The 18,753-nt window shown below is 26.8% G+C and overlaps 2 protein-coding genes across 2 annotated transcripts in view; one reads left to right on the forward strand and one right to left on the reverse strand.

Moving 5' to 3' along the window:
• Window positions 1-3,331, forward strand: part of LOC117175885 (CWF19-like protein 2) — a 26,578-nt gene extending 23,247 nt beyond the window's left edge. The window contains exons 10-11 of the mRNA XM_033365710.1: window positions 12-194; window positions 3,085-3,331. Of these exons, the coding sequence (XP_033221601.1) occupies window positions 12-194; window positions 3,085-3,231 (330 nt within the window). The 3' untranslated portion in view covers window positions 3,232-3,331. The remainder of the gene's footprint in view (window positions 1-11; window positions 195-3,084) is intronic.
• On the reverse strand, window positions 3,288-11,948 carry LOC117175888 (protein arginine methyltransferase NDUFAF7 homolog, mitochondrial). The gene is made up of 5 exons (XM_033365712.1): window positions 11,553-11,948; window positions 9,047-9,154; window positions 8,692-8,973; window positions 3,898-4,017; window positions 3,288-3,803 (listed from the first exon to the last, which is right to left on the reverse strand). The coding sequence occupies exons 1-5, from the start codon at window positions 11,844-11,846 to the stop codon at window positions 3,309-3,311; spliced, it is 1,299 nt and encodes a 432-aa protein (XP_033221603.1). The 5' UTR covers window positions 11,847-11,948; the 3' UTR covers window positions 3,288-3,308.
• Window positions 11,949-18,753: the final 6,805 nt, after the last annotated feature.

Consider the following 18,753-nt stretch of genomic DNA (forward strand, 5'->3'; position numbering starts at 1 on the left):
TTTTTTTACAGAAAGCTTTACTAGAGTGTGAAATCGAGTGGTCCAATAATAAAAAGATTGTGGATCTGAAAGAAAAGGATATCCAGCGAGCAATTCCAAAAGGCTTGCCATACTTCGAGGTAGATTTCGGCAATCACACAGGATTTGCCCACGTGATTGAGAATGAAAAACTATTTCCCAAAAATTTCGCTCAGGTAGGTATCCAGGGTGTCTGCTGGAACTGTCAGGGAATTTTTTTTCAAATCAGGAAATTTGTTTAAGTCTGGTAATTTTTTCAAGAGTGTGCTCAATTTTTTTTTCTTTGCAATATAAAATTGAATAACAATGAGTCTTCATTTGTAAAATTAGCTTTATATTACTATTAAAATTCGTTTTGTTTTTGGTTTGAAATTAATTTTTTAACTTAACATTCAACATGTATTTCATTAAAAATTCGTTCTTTTTGCTAGAAAATTAATCTTCTTGGTTGAAAATTCATATTTTTGCTTGCAAATTTAACCGTTTTTCCATTGTTTCCCTCCCTTGACTGAGAATTCTTTCTTAGTTGAAAATTCAACTGATGCTGAAAAGGCGTCTTTTTTTGTTGAATTCAACTGTTTTTACATTAAAAATTTACATATTTTTGTTGTTTAAATGTCAACTACTACATACTTCGCTCAAATGAATTTTTTAGATGAAAATATGAATATTCCAGTAGCATATTCCATCGTTTTACGTAAAAATTCATTTATTTGGTTGAGCATTAATTTTTTTAAACTAAATACTTAACTATTGAATGTTTGCTTAAAAAATTATATTTTTAGTTAAAAATTCGTATTTTTGTTATAATTTAAACTTTTTATTTGAAATTAATCTTTTTGGTTATAAATACAATTATTCTATTAAACAATTCATCATTTTGGATTAAACTTTAACTATTAGAGTTGAAGATTCATAATTTAAGTTGAAAATTGATTTTTTTGGAAATAATCTTTTTTTGGTTGAAAATGATTTATTTTGTTCATCAAATGTAACTATTCCAATTTAATATTTCATCGTTTCTGTTCAAAAGTCATATCTTTGGATGAACATTTTTTTAAATAAACATTTAACAATTCAACTTTTGGTTCAAAATTCTTTTTTTTTTGTAGAAATTAATCTTCTTTGTTAAAAATTGATCTTTTTGGATGAAAATTCAATTATTCTAATTAACTATTTGTCATTATAGCTAAAAATTCATTTTAGTCGAAAATTAACCTTTTTGGTTTAAAATTCAACTATTTTAGTTGAAGATTTACGTAACTATTTTTTTTAGAATTATTTGTTTTTTTGTTAATTTTCTTTTAAGCTGAAAATTTAACTATTCCAGCTGAATATTCCACCATTTTTGTTCAAAAATTTATCTCTGTCGTTGAAATTAATGTTTTTATTAGAAATTTAATTATTCAATTTTTGTTTGCAAACGCATCTTTTTGGTTAAAAAATTCGCCTTTTTTGGTCAAAATTAATCTTCTAGGTTGAAAATTTATCTTTTTGGTTGTAAATTGAATTGATCTAGTTAATGTTTCATAATTTTAGTTAAATATTTATAATTTTAGTAAAAAAAATTATAATTTTGTTTGAAAATTAATCTTATTGGTTGAAAACTCGTCATTTTGGTATAAATTAATATTCTTAGTTGAAAATTCAACTGAAAATTTAACTATTTCATTTTTCGTTGAAAATTGATCTTTGCAGTAAAAAATGCAATTATTTGGCGGAAACTTTGTTTATTTCTTTTAGTTGAAAATGTATGCCTTTTGTTGAAAAATCATCTTTCTTGGTAGAAGATTAATCTTCTTGTTTGAAAATCATCTTTCTTAGCAGAAGATTAATCTTCTTGTTTGAAAATTAATCTTCTGGTTTCAAAATCCATCTGTTTGGTTGAAAATAAAACTATTCGGTTGAAACTTAAACTTTTTTGTTAATAATTCATCTTTTCTATTCAAAATTTATCTATTCCAGTTAAAGATTCATCATTTGAATTGAAAATTCATCACTGATTTAAAATTGTTTAAGGTTTTTTTTTGGTGGAATATTAACTTTGTTAACTGAAAGAAATGTTTAATCATTGAGAATGGTTAAACTTCGATACGCCACCTAGTGACAAAAATTTAAACTAGAAAGAATAGGGACGATTTTAAAGATGCATTTTAATTCGTGCACAAAAGTGTTTTAACCATTTTTTTGTGGAGCTTAAAGTATTTATTGGATAACAAAAACAAATATTTATCGGAAACAAAATGTTTTAGATGGAATTTACATATTATACAGTGAAAATCCACACTTTTTGACAGAAATATTTTTCTTGAAAAACAATTATTGTTCTCTTTATTGTGATTTTCAAAAGATTATAAACTTAAATAGAATTATTTTGAAGCAAAAATGAACTCAACGTAATTTTTTATTGATTTATAGATAAAATATTTATTACTTAAAAATCTGATCTAAAAATTAGGTTAGAATTCGCAATTAAATTCCAGTTGTCTATTATTCGTATTCTTGGCATAATATGGATAATATTTGTCACTACATACATTAATTAAAGTTTATTTAAGCTTACAAATCCATTGAAATTGACATTAAATAATGAAATAATTGAATTTTTTTAAAACCTATTTCACAAAAATGTGTTTTTTTTTACTGTATAATATGGAATTCTATTTAAAACTATTTGTCTCTGATGAGTATTTGTTTTTAGTGTTCAATCATTGTTTTATACTTCACAAAACAATCGTAAAAACACTTATATCTAAAAATTAAAATACATGTTTAAAATTGTACCTACTCTTTCTAGTTCCATTTTCCGGCACCATGTGGCGTAATGGTAGACCACCGATCCCAATACTTTAAATATTATTTAAGTATTCGATTGTTCTCATATGTTTAAGAACATCGTGGAATATAATTTTTTTTTAACTTTCTAAATTAAAACTGAAAACCTCCTGGAGTTATCAGGAATTTTTCTTCTTCCAGGATTTAAGTAGACACCCTGGTTTCTCAAAATATGATAAAATGGATTTAAAATTAAGGTGGAGATTTAAACCATATTGAAACCTTTTACAGGAAATTATTGGAGGAATGCTGGATGTTGATTACAGTCTCTGGCGCAAACCAAAAAGAGAGACTTTTGAGGAGCAATCTAAAAAAGTTATGGAATTCACAAAAATGTGGAAGCCTTACGATTTTACAGAAGGTCGTAAATTATCGTAGATCATAGGTTCATAAACTGGGAATAATCTGTAAATATAGAAAATGCAAGCAGGAAATTCTGTACAGTAAAGTTTTTATTAAACACTATGAAAACCAGAAACCGGCCACTTTTTCAAATGATCTTTTAACACTGCCGGAAACATAGAAAATACTTTAAACAACGATCCCATTTCATTTGCATCTACAATTTTATAATACCCAGATTGTATTTGTTCTTTTTGAGCTTCAGGTGCATTTTTTAAAAGTGATTCTAATCTCACATCTATGCCTAATTGTTTAAGAAAATCTCCTTGATTAACGGGACCAAAAGTGATCAGTCTATTATTTTTGGTAACTGTTCGTTTTATCAGTGAAAAGTCGACGTCAGCTGTTAAATCTGCTGAGCCTGGATCCAGAAGCGGATCGTGTTGTTTATGATCTCGGAAAGAACGAAATGTGTCCGTTTTTTCACCATTATGACCATAATCGATTATTAATCCAAATCCTCCATTTTCTATTAAGAAGGTAGAAATTGTATCAACTATCACCATTGTTTGTGGACTCACTTCAACGTGATTTCTTATTTCGGCTTCCTGAAACAGGAAAAATATAGTTTATTGAACAAGTTTTATAAATAGTTCCTGTGTAGAAATATTGGAAAAGTAAATTTTGAAGAAAAAATCTTACTGGTATGTATGTTCTGCTTGCCAAGTTTGGTGTTTTTGTCAGAACGTATCGAAATTTTTTCTGATTTGATGCACCTGGCTCAATATCTACTAAAACTTCGCACCATCCTTGATTCGTTTTCTAAAATAATTTGCAAGGTGTTAATGATTAAAGTTTTTTCAATGCAAAAAGCCAACATTTTCTTTCGTAAAAATTATATTTAAATCAAATTCAATTAAAATATATTAGAATGTTCAAAAACTACGTGACATCGCTTATGGAAAATATAAATGTGAATAATCATTTTTATGAATGTTTGAACAAATAAAAATGAGTAACTTTCCCTTTTTCTCATTTTTCATCATAATTCATCTCTTTTGGTTAAGAAATCGACTATTTAGTTGAAGATTTCACTACATTGTTGAAACATAATGTGTTTAACTGAAAATTTAACTATTCTATTTTTTGTTACAAATTGATCGTTTTTATTTGAAAATTCCCGTATTGAGTCTTTCATTGAGAATTTATCTTTTTTGTTGAAAATTAAATCACGTGATTCAAAGTTGAATTATTTTGTTAAAAATTTAGTAGGTTGATTGATGATTGAACTGTTTTGTTGGAAAAGAATTTTTTAACTTAAAATTTATTTCATTATTGATTTAAAATTGATCGTTTTCATTTGAAAATTCAATTATTTGTTTGAAAATTTATTAATTTTATTGTAAATTTGTCTTCTTAGGTGCAAATATAATTTTCTTGATTACAAATTCAACTTCTTGGTTAAAAGTGGAACTACTTTTTTAAACATTCATTTTATTACTTCAACATCCATCTCTTCGGTTGAAAATTGGACTATTTTGTTAAAATTTCATTTTTTTGGGTCGAAAATTGTTTTAACTGAAAAATAAAGTATTCCACTATTAAATGAAAAATGATCGTTTTCGGTTTAAAAATTAAAAAAAAATGGTTTGAAAATTCATGTATTTGGTTTTAAATTCGTCTTTTAGTAGAAAATTAATCTTCTTCGTTAAAATTAAATTATTTGGTTGGAAATTGAACTACTTTGTTAAAAAATCAATTTTGATTTTACGATACATCTCTTTGATGGAAAATTTAACAATTTTGTCTAAAATTCGGTGTTTTTGTTGTTGTTGAAATTAATTTTTAAAGTGAAAACTTAAATATTCCATTATTAATTCAAAATTGATCGTTTTCAGTTGATAATTCAACGATTGGTTTGAAAATGTATGTATTTTATTGTAAATTTGTCTTTTTTTCGTAGAAAAATAATCTTCTTCGTTGAAAATTCAATTGTTTGGTTGAAAGTTGAATTACTTTGTTAAAAATGCTCTTTGATAGAAAATTAAAAGATTTGGACGAAAATTCGCTTTTTTTGGTTGAAAATTAATCATCTTGGTTAAAAATGGAACTACTTCCTTAAAAATTCTTTATTTTTTGTTGACGGCCCATATCTGGTAGAAAATTGAAATATTTTGTTAAAAATTTCTTTTTTTTTCTTATTGAAAATATTTCTATTTTATTCTAAAATTCAACTTATTAGTTGAAAGTTCATATTTTTAGGTGTAAAAATCAACTTTTTTCAAAATTTTGTCTTTTTGGGTTGAAAGTTTCCAGTTTGAACATTCGACAGTATAGTTCAATTTTTTTTTCTTTTAACTGAAAAATCTTTCATGATGGAAAATTAAACTCTTGTTGAAAATCGTATTTTTGGCTTGAAAATTCAATAATATAGTAGAAATTGTTTTTCTTTTTTAAATAACAAATATATTTAGTTGAAAATTGAACTATTTTGATAAAAATGTAGCTTTTTGGTTTGAAAATGAACCACTTTCGATATAAATTTGACCTTTTTTCGTTAAAAATGCAACTGCTTTGTTAGAAACTCACTTCTTCTTTTGTTTGAAAATAAATTTCTTTTCAATTACAAATTTACCCATTCGATTTTTAGTTTAAAATTTATCAATTTTATTTAAAAATTCAACTAATTGGTTGAAAATTGACTTTTTTGTCGAAAATTGAACTTTTTTGTAGAATTCGTCTTTGGGTTAAAAATTCAACAAATATTTTCAAGAGAGTTCACCCTTCTTGTTTGAAAATTTAAAAAAATATATTCATTTTTTTTCATTTTTTACTAAAAAATCTTCTATGATAGAAAATTCAAATCTTATTGAAAATCCGTCTTTTTGTCTTAAAATCTCGTCTCTTTTGGTAAAAAGTTCAACTACTTGGTTCAAAAGTAACTTTCATTTTGAAAATTCATATTTTTAGCTTTAAAATTAAACTACTTTAAAGAAAATTAGTCTTTTTAACATGAAAATTCAACAATTTGGTTGATATTGTTTTTCTGTCTCAAACAAAAAATCTTTATTGGTTGAAAAATCAAATTCTTGGTAGAAAAGTAATCTTTTCCGTTTTAAAAATCAACGATTTTCTAACAAATTTAACCTGAATTCTTCCATTGAAAATTCATGCCTTTTGGTAGAAAATGTATCTCTTTTGGTAGAAAATTAACCTTCTTTGATTGAAAACTCAACTATATTGTTCAAAATGCAACTCACGTCGACTTAAAAATGTTAATGGTATCATTATATTAAATTTAATGTTGTACCTAAAAATTAATTTTATTTAAAAGAATTTATTCCCCTATTTTCGTAAAAAAATCACCCTAGTTCCCCTGTTTTTAGAGAAGTTTGGACTATGAAGTCTGTTATTGTATAATGTTTGTCTGTTTTGTGTTTTATTTGAGGAGATTATGATATGCAATCGAAGACAAAATTTTTATTACCTAATATTAAAAACATAATCAGTTTTAAAATCCATAGTAACACATTTTTCAATATTAAAAGTTTAAAAAATTTTTAAATGGATTTAAATAATTGGTTATATTATTATATCTAACAGATACAAAAAAAAATCAATTACCATTTTTACGATCTGTTAATACCAATGCAAAGAATTTTTCCCCTTCAGTTGCGATAGCCTTTTTCAAAACTTTTCTATTAAAAATTAAAAATTCCTTTTTCTCAGTTTTTTCGAATTATTAATTTTAAAGCTTTATAATTTAAAAAATTTACATTTTGAAAGGTAAAAATGACGAAAAATTAATTTTTTATCGTAGAAAAAAAATGTGTGACATCAATCTTAATTTTTTTTAATGTAATAAACTTTTAAAATTCTACAATTTATGCAGCTTTGACTTTGAAACATTAATTGTACTTTAAATTAGTATCGAATTAAACATTATTTTGATTTAAAAGCGCTGGTGCAATTTCAATTTCTATGAAGTTTAAGTAATCAATTTTTTAAAAGTTTTTATTTTTTTCTATTTTCGAACCCTTATTCTGAAATAATTTTATTTACAGATTCTCGATTTGAAAAAAACTCTAAAAATTGGAACGTCTTGAATTTATTTTTTACCACTTATTTTTATTATTAATAATTTTTAAATTATTTAGTATGATTAATGTCAAGAACATTTATTCATGAAAAATTATCGGAAATTGCTTAGTTCAAACCCTTTAAATAAAATACTTTGTATTTCAAGCTCTAACAAGTTATAACAGAAAAAGAGTTCTCCGAGCCCTTCCAACTGGGATTTTTTTCAAAGGGGTCATAAATTTTGTCTCAGTTTCCCATCGAAAAATTTGGTAGATCTTGAAAAAGGCCGCGCGATCCTGTTTGAACTAAGCAATTGCCGATAATTGTTCACAAATAAGTGTTTTCGACATTAATAATACTAAATAAGTTTAAAAATACTAATAATAATAAAAATAAGTCGTCAAAAATAAATTTAAGGCGTTCAAAATTTTCGAGTTTTTTTCAAATCGAGAATCTATAAATAAAATTATTTCAGAATAAGGGTTCGAAAATAGAAAAAATTAAAAACTTTAAAAATTGATTACTTAAAATTCAAAGGAATTGAAATTGCGTTAGCGCTTTTAAATAAAAATAATTTTTAATTTGATACAACTTTAAAGTATATTCAATGTTTCAAAGTCAAAGCTGCTTGCATTGTAGAATTTTAAATAATTATTACATTTAAAAAAATTAAGATTGATGCCACACATTTTTTTCTACGATAAACAAATTTTTAAAAGAGTAATTTTTAATAGAAAAGTCTTGAAAAACGCTATCGTAATTGAAGGGGAAAAATTCTTTGCATTGGTATTAACAGATCATAAAAATAGTAATTGATTAATTTTTGTATCTGTTAGATATAATAATATAACCAATTATTTAAGTCCATTTAAACATTTTTTAAACTGTTGATATTGAAAAATTTGTTATTATGGATTTTAAAATTGATAATGTTTTTAATATTAAGTAATAGAAACTCAAGTACACGTTAATTTCTTGCTTCTTTTTGATTTTATTTGAAAATTAAATTTTGAATTGTTTATCAACAAAACAATTTTTATGGAATTTAAATTGTGAGTATAAAAAATTACAATTGCATTGAATATTTTATTTAACAATATTAAAGTAACGAAAACTAAACATTCATTATTTTATTTTATAATTCTCAATTTTAGCGTGAAGTTTCGAATAGAAATAAGGGTCTCGAGTTTAAGGATTTCCAGTGGCTAAAAATAAGGTAAAGGGTTTTGACAGTTCTGGGCCAAAACTGAGTAGATCCGACCAACTGGCCAGGGATCGTTAGTAGATAAAGGATCTACCTTTGGAGACCCCTATATAGTTTTCAAAAAAGTGTGACGTAATTTTTGAACTGTCCCTCTCCTAATCCTAACTCTTAATAATTAAATTTGAAATTCGATCAAACTGTTTTCAGAATACCTGAAATTTGTGAATCGGTAAAGCATCAAAGAATTCATGTGCGATAAATATACTGAATCCTCTTGGTACATCTTTAACAGAATAATACCAGAAAACTTTAACACCGTCTTCTGTAACACCGTGTCTATAATGACCAATGGCATTTCTTTCTCTCGAATTTATTTCGGGTGTTACTTCTTCCGAGGATATGCATAATTTTTTGGCTTGAATTGCCGAAAGAATCGGACTGATTTCCACTAAATGGAGTGAAACCTTCTCAGTGCAACGAAATCGTCTAAAAATCTAAGATTTTCATATTTATTTGTGAAAAAGACTTGAATAATTTTGTAAATACTTTAATTTCTTTACTATTTACCCTAAGAATATCGCTGGATAATGTGCCTCTACCTGGTCCTAATTCTACAAGTTGGAAAGGCTGATTAGATATCTTTGAATATTCGTGTAGTATCCAAACAGCTATCATCTATAAAGCAATGATTTTTTTACTCGAATTCATAAAACTATATCTACACGCAGAACTTAATTTTAGTAAAAAAATTGTCGAAAAAATTTAAATTCGAATTTTGTAACATTATTTAAAACCTTTTAAAATTACATGTCCCACCTCATTACACTGTCCACATTTCATAGCATTAATTTAGATACTTTCAAATACTTAAATTGCGAATTTCATTATTCCGAAAATTTGAAACGTAGTAAAGTTTGTTTTTCTATTTAAAATTCAAAATTTATCGTTTAAAAGAGAATTTAAAATATACAAATATTATGTAAATGTTTTAATGTTCTGAATTTATAGTCGGTCGAATATTAAAAGGCTTTCTAAATCCTAATTTTTGCAATATTATAGTTGTTTTCAGTCAGCTCGCATATAATTGTGATAATTTAAATATTCGTTTTTCTAACTGACTTGATTTACATGCAGGGTGGCTGCTGGATCGGGAAACGGGTTAATTTTTTTCAATTATTATATCATTCAGTTTACAATGTGTAATTCGAAAATCTTTTCACTTACTAATTTTGCATTTTGTATTTTAATTTTTAAACCTGCATTTTTCATTTAATTAATTTTAAAATGCAGATTTAAGGACTGAAAAAATTAAAAAATAGTAGCGTTTGCAATCGAAAATTGAATAATAATTATTTTTATAAGACAATTCAGAATAAGTGCAAAATTTAAAATTTTCCAGATTTTAGCGTTAAAAATGAACGTTTTGAATTGGAAATTCTTAGTAGGTTAACAAATGTAAACGCTGCATTGAAACTTTATAAAATATTTCGAATTTTAAAGTAACTTTAAAATAATATATACAAAATTAAAGGTTTTATTAAATTTAAAATATTGTTTTAGTCTAAAATTTGAAAACTTAAATTTTGAAATTATTACAAATAACAATTGTTTATTATATATTTATAAATATATTATTGTTTATGTAATTTTTCAGATAATTTAAAAGAATATTTAAAAAGATTTTCAAAATTGTCAAAAATGAATCTGCAAGATTTTTAAGAAATATTTTTTATTTTGCAGGATTTAAAGAAAAAATAAAATTTTGAAGTTTTTAAGAACTTTTAAACTATTTAAAATTAAAATATATTAAATTTTAATTTAAGAAGTTTTCAGTTTATAACAAAAATGTAATCGCTCAATTTTTTATATGTCTAGCTTAAAACTGTTTCAAATGATTCGCAGCTCAGTTTTTATTACTTCAAATGGAAATTTTTTTAGCTTTATAGTTCGATTTTTTAAGTTTCATTGACCATGAAAAATATTTGCGAACCGGGAAATAACCGGAAATTGTTTTACATGATTAAATGGCCACCCTTATGTGGCAAATAATTTTTCCAAAAACTTAAAATTTTTAGCAAAATATGACAAAACATTTCCGTTAAAATTCATTTACTTCGAGGCCTTAAAAAAACACTATACTACTAAAAATAAAAAATAAAATAATATGCACGCTTGAACGATTAAAATAAAAAATAATTATTAATTCCTCAATTTTAAATGCTGCGTGAATTTTCAATTCTCTAGTTGATAAATATTGAAATTATTCTTGAAATTTTTTGGTCTCTTTAGTCGAAAATGTAACTGTTTTGTTTGAAATTAGCTTTTTTTATAGAAAATTCAACTATTTAATTAAAACTTAACTTTTTTATTGAAAATTTAACGCTTTTCTTGAAAATTCGTCTTTTTGGTTTGAAAATATTAGAAAATTTAACCAAACCAATTTTAACGTATAAAAATGAAAATCATTCTTTTTTATAGCTATGCAGATAGTATTTTCCACAATTTTAACAGTCAAAACTTACGATGTGCATAGTGCCCTGAAACGGGGGAATAGATTTGCTAAATTAAATACGTGATTTGTGATTTTTACTTGAAATTCAACATGAAAAATAATTTTTAATGGGATATTACAATAAAGTCGACGAAAATAATCATTCTGATAATTCTGTCCAATAAGGCGGACACTTGCCGAAATAATTGTCTATTTTTGACTCACTTAAACTGTCTGATTCTTTTGAAATTAAGTTTTTATGAATTATCATACAATTTATTTTTATTTTAAAATTGTAAAATTAAGGAGGTGAAAAAGTAACTTGTTCGGTAACTTAAAGACACTTGATGTAGTAACTGTAACTAGTTACTCAACAAAAAGTAACTTACCCAAAACTGGGATCTATCACCAAAAATCAAAGTCGAATTTTAGGGCCACCCTATAGTATATAGAACCACAAGTTAATTTTGAGGTTATGTTTATTTCAAACATCGAAAAACTTAACAGCGCTTTGTAATTTACCATATAAAAATCAATAAAATATCTAAGTTTTACTTGTTGGAACTTTAAAATGAAGTCTACCTCTCCAAACAGTTGACTAATTTCTGGTGAAGTAATAAAATCCCCTTTTTGTCCAAAAACATCATTTTTCATATAATATCCGTCGATCGGATTCGTCAAAACTTCCTTCATATAATCAGCGATACTTATGGGACCGCAACTCAATATTTTAGTGTAAAGCTGTCTATAAAGGCCGTATTTTTCTTTAACATCACTTTGCACAGTAGTTGACATACCGGCACTTAAACGATTGTATTTTTTTAATACTACTCCGATTTGTTTCGAAACTTTCACATTTCCCAAAGACCGCAGCATTTTTATGTTTAGTAACAACAAGTATTCTTTCTTAAAATAATTATTATTTTGTCCTTTTTTCACAAGAAAGAAATTGCTTGCACTTGGTACGTTTTTAGTGTTTTGACGATCAGCTGGTTTTCAAAACAAAAACTACAGCGCCACCTGTGAAACTTTCTGCTCGGCTAAAGGATAAATCCCATTTGACAACAATAATTATTACATATTTTGAAATGACAAAATTAATTCTTTTTTTATCTACACATAAAAATTTAAATTTGATTTTATATTTGAAATATAAAATACGTTACTTAATAAAATACTTCAAATTAGAGAAATAATATCTCACATTAATAAAAGATGAAAAAACTTTTTTACAAAATTTGTAATCAAACAAATTTCGAAAAATTATTTTAAAATAAAATTTTTATTACTGAAGTTCTAAAAACAGATTTTTAATAACGATATATTTATCATTGAAGATATAAAATCTAAGCTGATAAGATGACTTCCTTATGGATAGATATATTTACATGTTTACTGATAAGCAAATAATCCATCGACCTAAAATCTTACCAATAAAATTATTAATGTAACAATCACTTTTAGAAAATTACTTTATATTTGTCATTTTTTAAATGTAACTTTAGAGATATAAAAATATTTGCCGATTTTACATTTATTAACATATTTTAAATATCCCTGGTTGAAAGCAAAACATCCATTACTATATATTTAAAAAAATTGAAATATAATTTTATGAATAGTACATTTTAAATAGAAATTATGATTCTTGATCATTCACTCTAAATATAAAAAAGTCAGAAGTGACTTATTCGAAGTAAATTTGGACTGATTAAAATAATGCGGATTTGACGACTGATCAATAAGCAGTTCAATTTTAAACTAAACCAATTTTCGACTAAAATAATGCATCAATAAGCAAAAAAATTAATTTCTAACATAGCAGTTTATATTTAAAACAAATAAGACACATTTTCAACTGAATAAAAAGGATTAATTAAAGAAAAAACTACTTCTTAACGACACAGATGAGTTTCCAACTAAAATAATTAATCTTCTACCCAAAAACGAAGCAAAAAATGTAATCTTTAATATTTAAAAAAAAAAGATTCAAATTTTTAATTAAAAAACTTGATAGTTCAATCCAAGAATATTTTAATTTTAAATACAAGCAATTGACTTTAACCACAAAGATAGATTTTCTACTAAGAATATTTATGTTCTACCAATATACACCATTTTTCAACGAAAAACATTAAATTTCAAACAAATAGTTCAGCTTTCAATTTAAATGATAAATCTTTAACAAACAAACAAATAAATTTGTAACAAAGTAGTGCATCTTTCAACCAAACAGTTTAAATTTAAACTATAAAAAACGAATTCTTAACAAAAATGTAAAAGTTGATATTCCAAACAAAACATATTTTATTTAACACAAAAATTGATATTTCATTAAAAAAATATTTTTATTTTAAATAAAAAACGGCTGCTTTTTAAATGCTATACACAATATAATATGTATCAAAAGTCTTTTAAACCCCCCCCCCCTCATTCGTCCCACTTAACCATCTCACTCATATTTCCCATTCCCTCGCCTTGCTATTCCATCCCTCAGACCCTCACTGCTATTACCCCCTTCTCCATCCCCCTCACTTCTCCTTACCCCCCCCCCCTCCACGTTTCCCCTAACACTCTGGGAAAAAAATAGTTTTTGCTAGAGGCTATGAAACCTTAGAAACAGTGCAATTCAATCAAAACAGATTAATTTATAACCAAATAGTTTAATCCTTAACCAAATAAAATAATTTAAAAAAAATTTTAATTAATTTTCGACCCAAAAAAAAAACATTTTTAACAAAATAGTTCAATTTATTATGATATGCACTAATTGAATCAGTAATATTGATTTATAATCCGTAACTTTCAATGTGTTAACTAGATATTTATTGTTGCTTTTATTTGTTTATTAAATCGAATGAATTTAATGAAGAATTTATATTCAGAGACAATTGTACGTATTATCTTTTGACTGATAATATGTAATTTCAAGTGACAGCAGAAATTACTGCTTTTTTAGGCAAAGCATATTTGATTGATTGATTCAGTCAAGCTTTTACTGATTTAAATTTAGAGTGTTTATTTTAATATAAATCGTCTTTTAAATTGGAAATCTATAAATGAATTAAGGAGGTGAAAATTTTCATTAACAAATTCATGAAAAAAACTTGCTGAAATGCTGAGTAAATTCAACAACATGAAGGAAAATGTATATCGAAGGAAGACTTTCATGAAAGTTTTTCCACAAAATAATCAATATAGATAACGTCAACAAATATTGATACTAGAAGTGACCTCTTTCAAGAAGTGAATTCTCAGCATTTTTATTTCTTGCAGAAAACGCTGCTTTTCCCAATACAAAAATATAAATTCAATGTTTAAAAAATATGTCTAATATTTTGTATTGCGCCATAAAATATTCAAGTAAACTTATATTAGAAAGGAACAATATTTTCTACAAACTTAAATTATGTAGTAACCTTTTAAATACATAAATTTTAAAAAATTGCTTATTCAATGTATTTTTCCAGTTAATTTAAAAAAAGTTTCTAAATGTAACAGTTTCTTATTCTTTAATAATTAGACAATAACACACACACAAATATATATAATTTTGTTTAATAAATAAAGTATACTACGAAAATGTTAGTCCTTCATTGCCCACCAACATTATAAATATTTAAACGTCATTTTCTGAGATACAATAGAAATTTTTTTGGCTTCTTTTCGAAAATGCATAGAATATTAATGAAAAGTTGAAAAAGATCGGGAAATGTTCTACTTCTTAGAAAAGCATGAAATTTTGTGTGATTCTTTTCAGGGTCTAAAAAAAACTTTTTAGACCATGTGCCCAAAACGGTTAAAAAAATTTGTTTGGAAAAAAATTGTGGTAATTTTTGCGTTTTTTTTTGTGGCGAAGAATGTCTCAATTTACCGAAATGCATAGTAAAATAAAAAAAATGTTAATGATTAACAAAATAAGGGCGATCATTTTGAACAAAAATTCTCATGTTCTTTTAAAAATACGCGAGATAAGTTTTCTCCTGTAAGATATCTACGTCAAAAGTCCCTTTAAAACTTTCCGATATTTCGAAAAAAAAAAAAAATTTTCCAAAACATTAAAAAAATTAAGTGGTAAAAGACTAAAGTATCTATTTATAATGAAATAATCAATTTATCATTAAATAATTCGTAAAAAAGATATCACACGCGTATTTAAATGGATGGAATGCAAAAATAATAATTTATGATAGAAAAACATCCTAAACAGAATTTTCAAAAACGCATTTTTGAAAATTGCATTTTGAAAAACGCATTTTCAAAACGAGGCATTAAACAAAGTTTACATTCTCATCAGAGAAGGTATTAGATTTGTGTAAAATTTGACCCCCCCCCCTCCCCTCCCAGTTTTTGTCAAAAGGTCCGCGTTCTTAGACCCCCTGAATCCTAAAAAAAAAAAATCTATATGTCTGTCTTTCTGTCTGTCTGTCTACCTTTATGTCTGTCTGTGAGCACGATAACTTTGGAAAAATTAATCTATTAGATTGGCCTTTGATACACAGATTTAATGTCCTAAGCTAAATGACAAGTTCCTTAGTCAACCATTTTGGATACAAATTCTAAAACTGAGCTCATTTTTTAAATGTTTAAGACTACATTTTTTCATTATTCAAAAATTCTCTGTACACTTGTTTATATAGTACTTGAACAGAAAAATGTTAATTTTCGATAGCATTACAAGATTATCACAACAAATTTTTGAATTTTTTCCAAAAATTGAAAATTTAAATTTTGAACGCACAATAAATAATCAAAAATTGCATTTTGAGTTCAAATTATGCACGATAGGGACAAAAATGAGAAGACAAACATTGTGCTCCCAAAAAATATCTGAATATTTGTTATTAATCACTCTTTTATAGGACACGTAGTTTTTGTTTTATTTATGAAAAAAAAAATAAAAATACAACAATTAAATTTTTCGACACACGACACAAGCTAAGAAAAAATAAATAGATAAAATTTTTTCACCAGTGTTTGTCAGAAGACCCCAGTTTTTAGACGCACTACCTTTAGTCCTAAACTAAAGGTCAGGTGCGTTAGCTAGCCATTTAGGATAAAAATTCATGAAGTTAGCGCATTTTTTATATTGTTGGGACCACTTTTTTTTAATTCAAAAATTATCTGTACGGATATGTATAGTATTTAAAAAGTTGAACAGTTTATCCTGATGCCTTTTTTCATAAAACCAAAAATTACTAGAGTTATAGCATTCACAAAATTCCAAAAACACACAAAAATTAACTTTTTAAGCCAAATAACGGACGATATGAAAAAAAATCAACAGAAGAAAAAGTTTGATTTTTTAATGCGTTACGATTATCATAACAACTTTATTAAATTTCTTGAAAAATCAAAAATGCAAATTTTGACAGCATACAAAATTATTGGACTGAAGTTTCTGACGTCATATGACGAATTTTTTTTTTTAATTTTCAGCTCACATATGGCCCAGTATAATAAAAAAATGCCCAGAAATAGTTTCCCTATTTATCGAAGCGATTCCAGCAATAAAAACCCAGAAAACTCATAACTGCAAGGATATACCGTGTGTCCGATCCCAAAACGAAGAGGGGGTGACTTTTTTAACCCCCCCTATTCGAAAGGTATTTTAAAGAGGTGATGAAAAAAAATTTTAAAAACGATTTTCCATTTGCGGACGACAGCCAAAATTGAGAAAAATTGCACAAAAAATCGTCTTGGGGAGGATATACAGTGTGTTCTAACCCAAAACGAAGAGGGGGTGACGTTTTTAACCCCACCTATTCAAAAGGTATTTTAAAGAGGTGATGAAAAAAAATTTTAAAAAAGATTTTCCATTTGCGGACAACAGCCAAAATTGAGAAAAATTGCACAAAAAATCGTCTTAGGAAGGATATGCAGTGTCTTCTACCCCAAAACGAAGAGTGGGGGACTTTTTTACCCCCCCCCCCCCCTATTTGAAAGGTACTATCAAGAGGTAATGAAAAAAAATATTTTAAAAGATTTTCCATTTGCGGACGACAGCCAAAATTGAGAAAAATTGCACAAAACATTGTCTTAGGGCGGATATACAGTGTGTTCTAACCCAAAACGAAGAGGGGGTGACGTTTTTAACCCCACCTATTCAAAAGGTATTTTAAAGAGGTGATGAAAAAAAATTTAAAAAAAGATTTTCCATTCGCGGACGACAGCCAAAATTGAGAAAAACTGCACAAAAATCGTCTTGGGGAGGATATACAGTGTGATCTACCCCAAAACAAAGAGGGGGGGACTTTTTAACCACCCCCCCCCCTATTTGAAAGGTACTATCAAGAGGTAATGAAAAAAAAATTTTAAAAGATTTTCCATTTGCGGACGACAGCCAAAATTGAGAAAAATTGCACAAAAATCGTTTTGTGGAGGATATACCTTGTGTTCTAACCCAAAACGAAGAGGGCTTGACTTTTTTAACCCCACCTATTCGAAAGGTATTTTAAAGAGGTGATGAAAAAAAATTTAAAAAAAGATTTTCCATTTGCGGACGACAGCCAAAATTGAGAAAAACTGCACAAAAATCGTCTTGGGGAGGATATAAAGTGTCTTCTACCCCAAAACGAAGAGTGGAGGACTTTTTTAACCCCCCCTATTTGAAAGGTACTATCAAGAGGTAATGAAAAAAAAAAATTTTTAAGATTTTCCATTTGCGGACGACAGCCAAAATTGAGAAAAACTGCACAAAAATCGTCTTGTGGAGGATATACCTTGTGTTCTAACCCAAAACGAAGAGGGGGTGACTTTTTTAACCCCACCGATTCGAAAGGTATTTTAAAGAGGTAATGAAAAAAAAATTTTTTAAAAAGATTTTCCATTTGCGGACGACAGCAAAAATTGAGAAAAACTGCACAAAAATCGTCTTGTGGACGATATACCGTGTGTTCTAAACCAAAAAGAAGAGGGGGTGACTTTCCTAACCCCTCTTATTCGAAAGGTATTTTAAAGAGGAGATGAAAAAAAAATTTTAAAAAGACTTTCCATTTGCGGACAACAGCCAAAATTGAGAAAAATTGCACAAAAATCGTCTTGGGGAGGATATACAGTGTGATCTACCCCAAAACAAAGAGGGGGTGACTTTTTTAACCCCCCCTATTCGAAAGGTATTTTAAAGAGGTAATGAAAAAAAAATTTTTAAAAAGATTTTCCATTTGCGGACGACAGCAAAAATTGAGAAAAACTGCACAAAAATCGTCTTGGGGAGGATATACAGTGTGTTCTAACCCAAAAAGAAGAGGGGGTGACTTTCCTAACCCCTCCTATTCGAAAGGTATTTTAAAGAGGAGATGAAAAAAAAATTTAAAAAAAGATTTTCCATTTGCGGACAACAGCCAAAATTGAGAAAAATTGCACAAAAAATCGTCTTGGGGAGGATATACAGTGTGTTCTAACCCAAAAAGAAGAGGGGGTGACTTTCCTAACCCCTCCTATTCGAAAGGTATTTTAAAGAGGTGATGAAAAAAAATTTTTAAAAAGATTTTCCATTTGCGGACAACAGCCAAAATTGAGAAAAATTGCACAAAAATCGTCTTGGGGAGGATATACAGTGTGATCTACCCCAAAACAAAGAGGGGGTGACTTTTTTAACCCCACCGATTCGAAAGGTATTTTAAAGAGGTAATGAAAAAAAATTTTTAAATAGATTTTCCATTTGCGGACGACAGCAAAAATTGAGAAAAACTGCACAAAAATCGTCTTGGGGAGGATACACAGTGTGTTCTAACCCAAAAAGAAGAGGGGGTGACTTTCCTAACCCCTCCTATTCGAAAGG

The sequence above is a fragment of the Belonocnema kinseyi genome, chromosome 7 (genome assembly GCF_010883055.1).
Source record: "Belonocnema kinseyi isolate 2016_QV_RU_SX_M_011 chromosome 7, B_treatae_v1, whole genome shotgun sequence".
NCBI classification, from domain to species: domain Eukaryota; kingdom Metazoa; phylum Arthropoda; class Insecta; order Hymenoptera; family Cynipidae; genus Belonocnema; species Belonocnema kinseyi.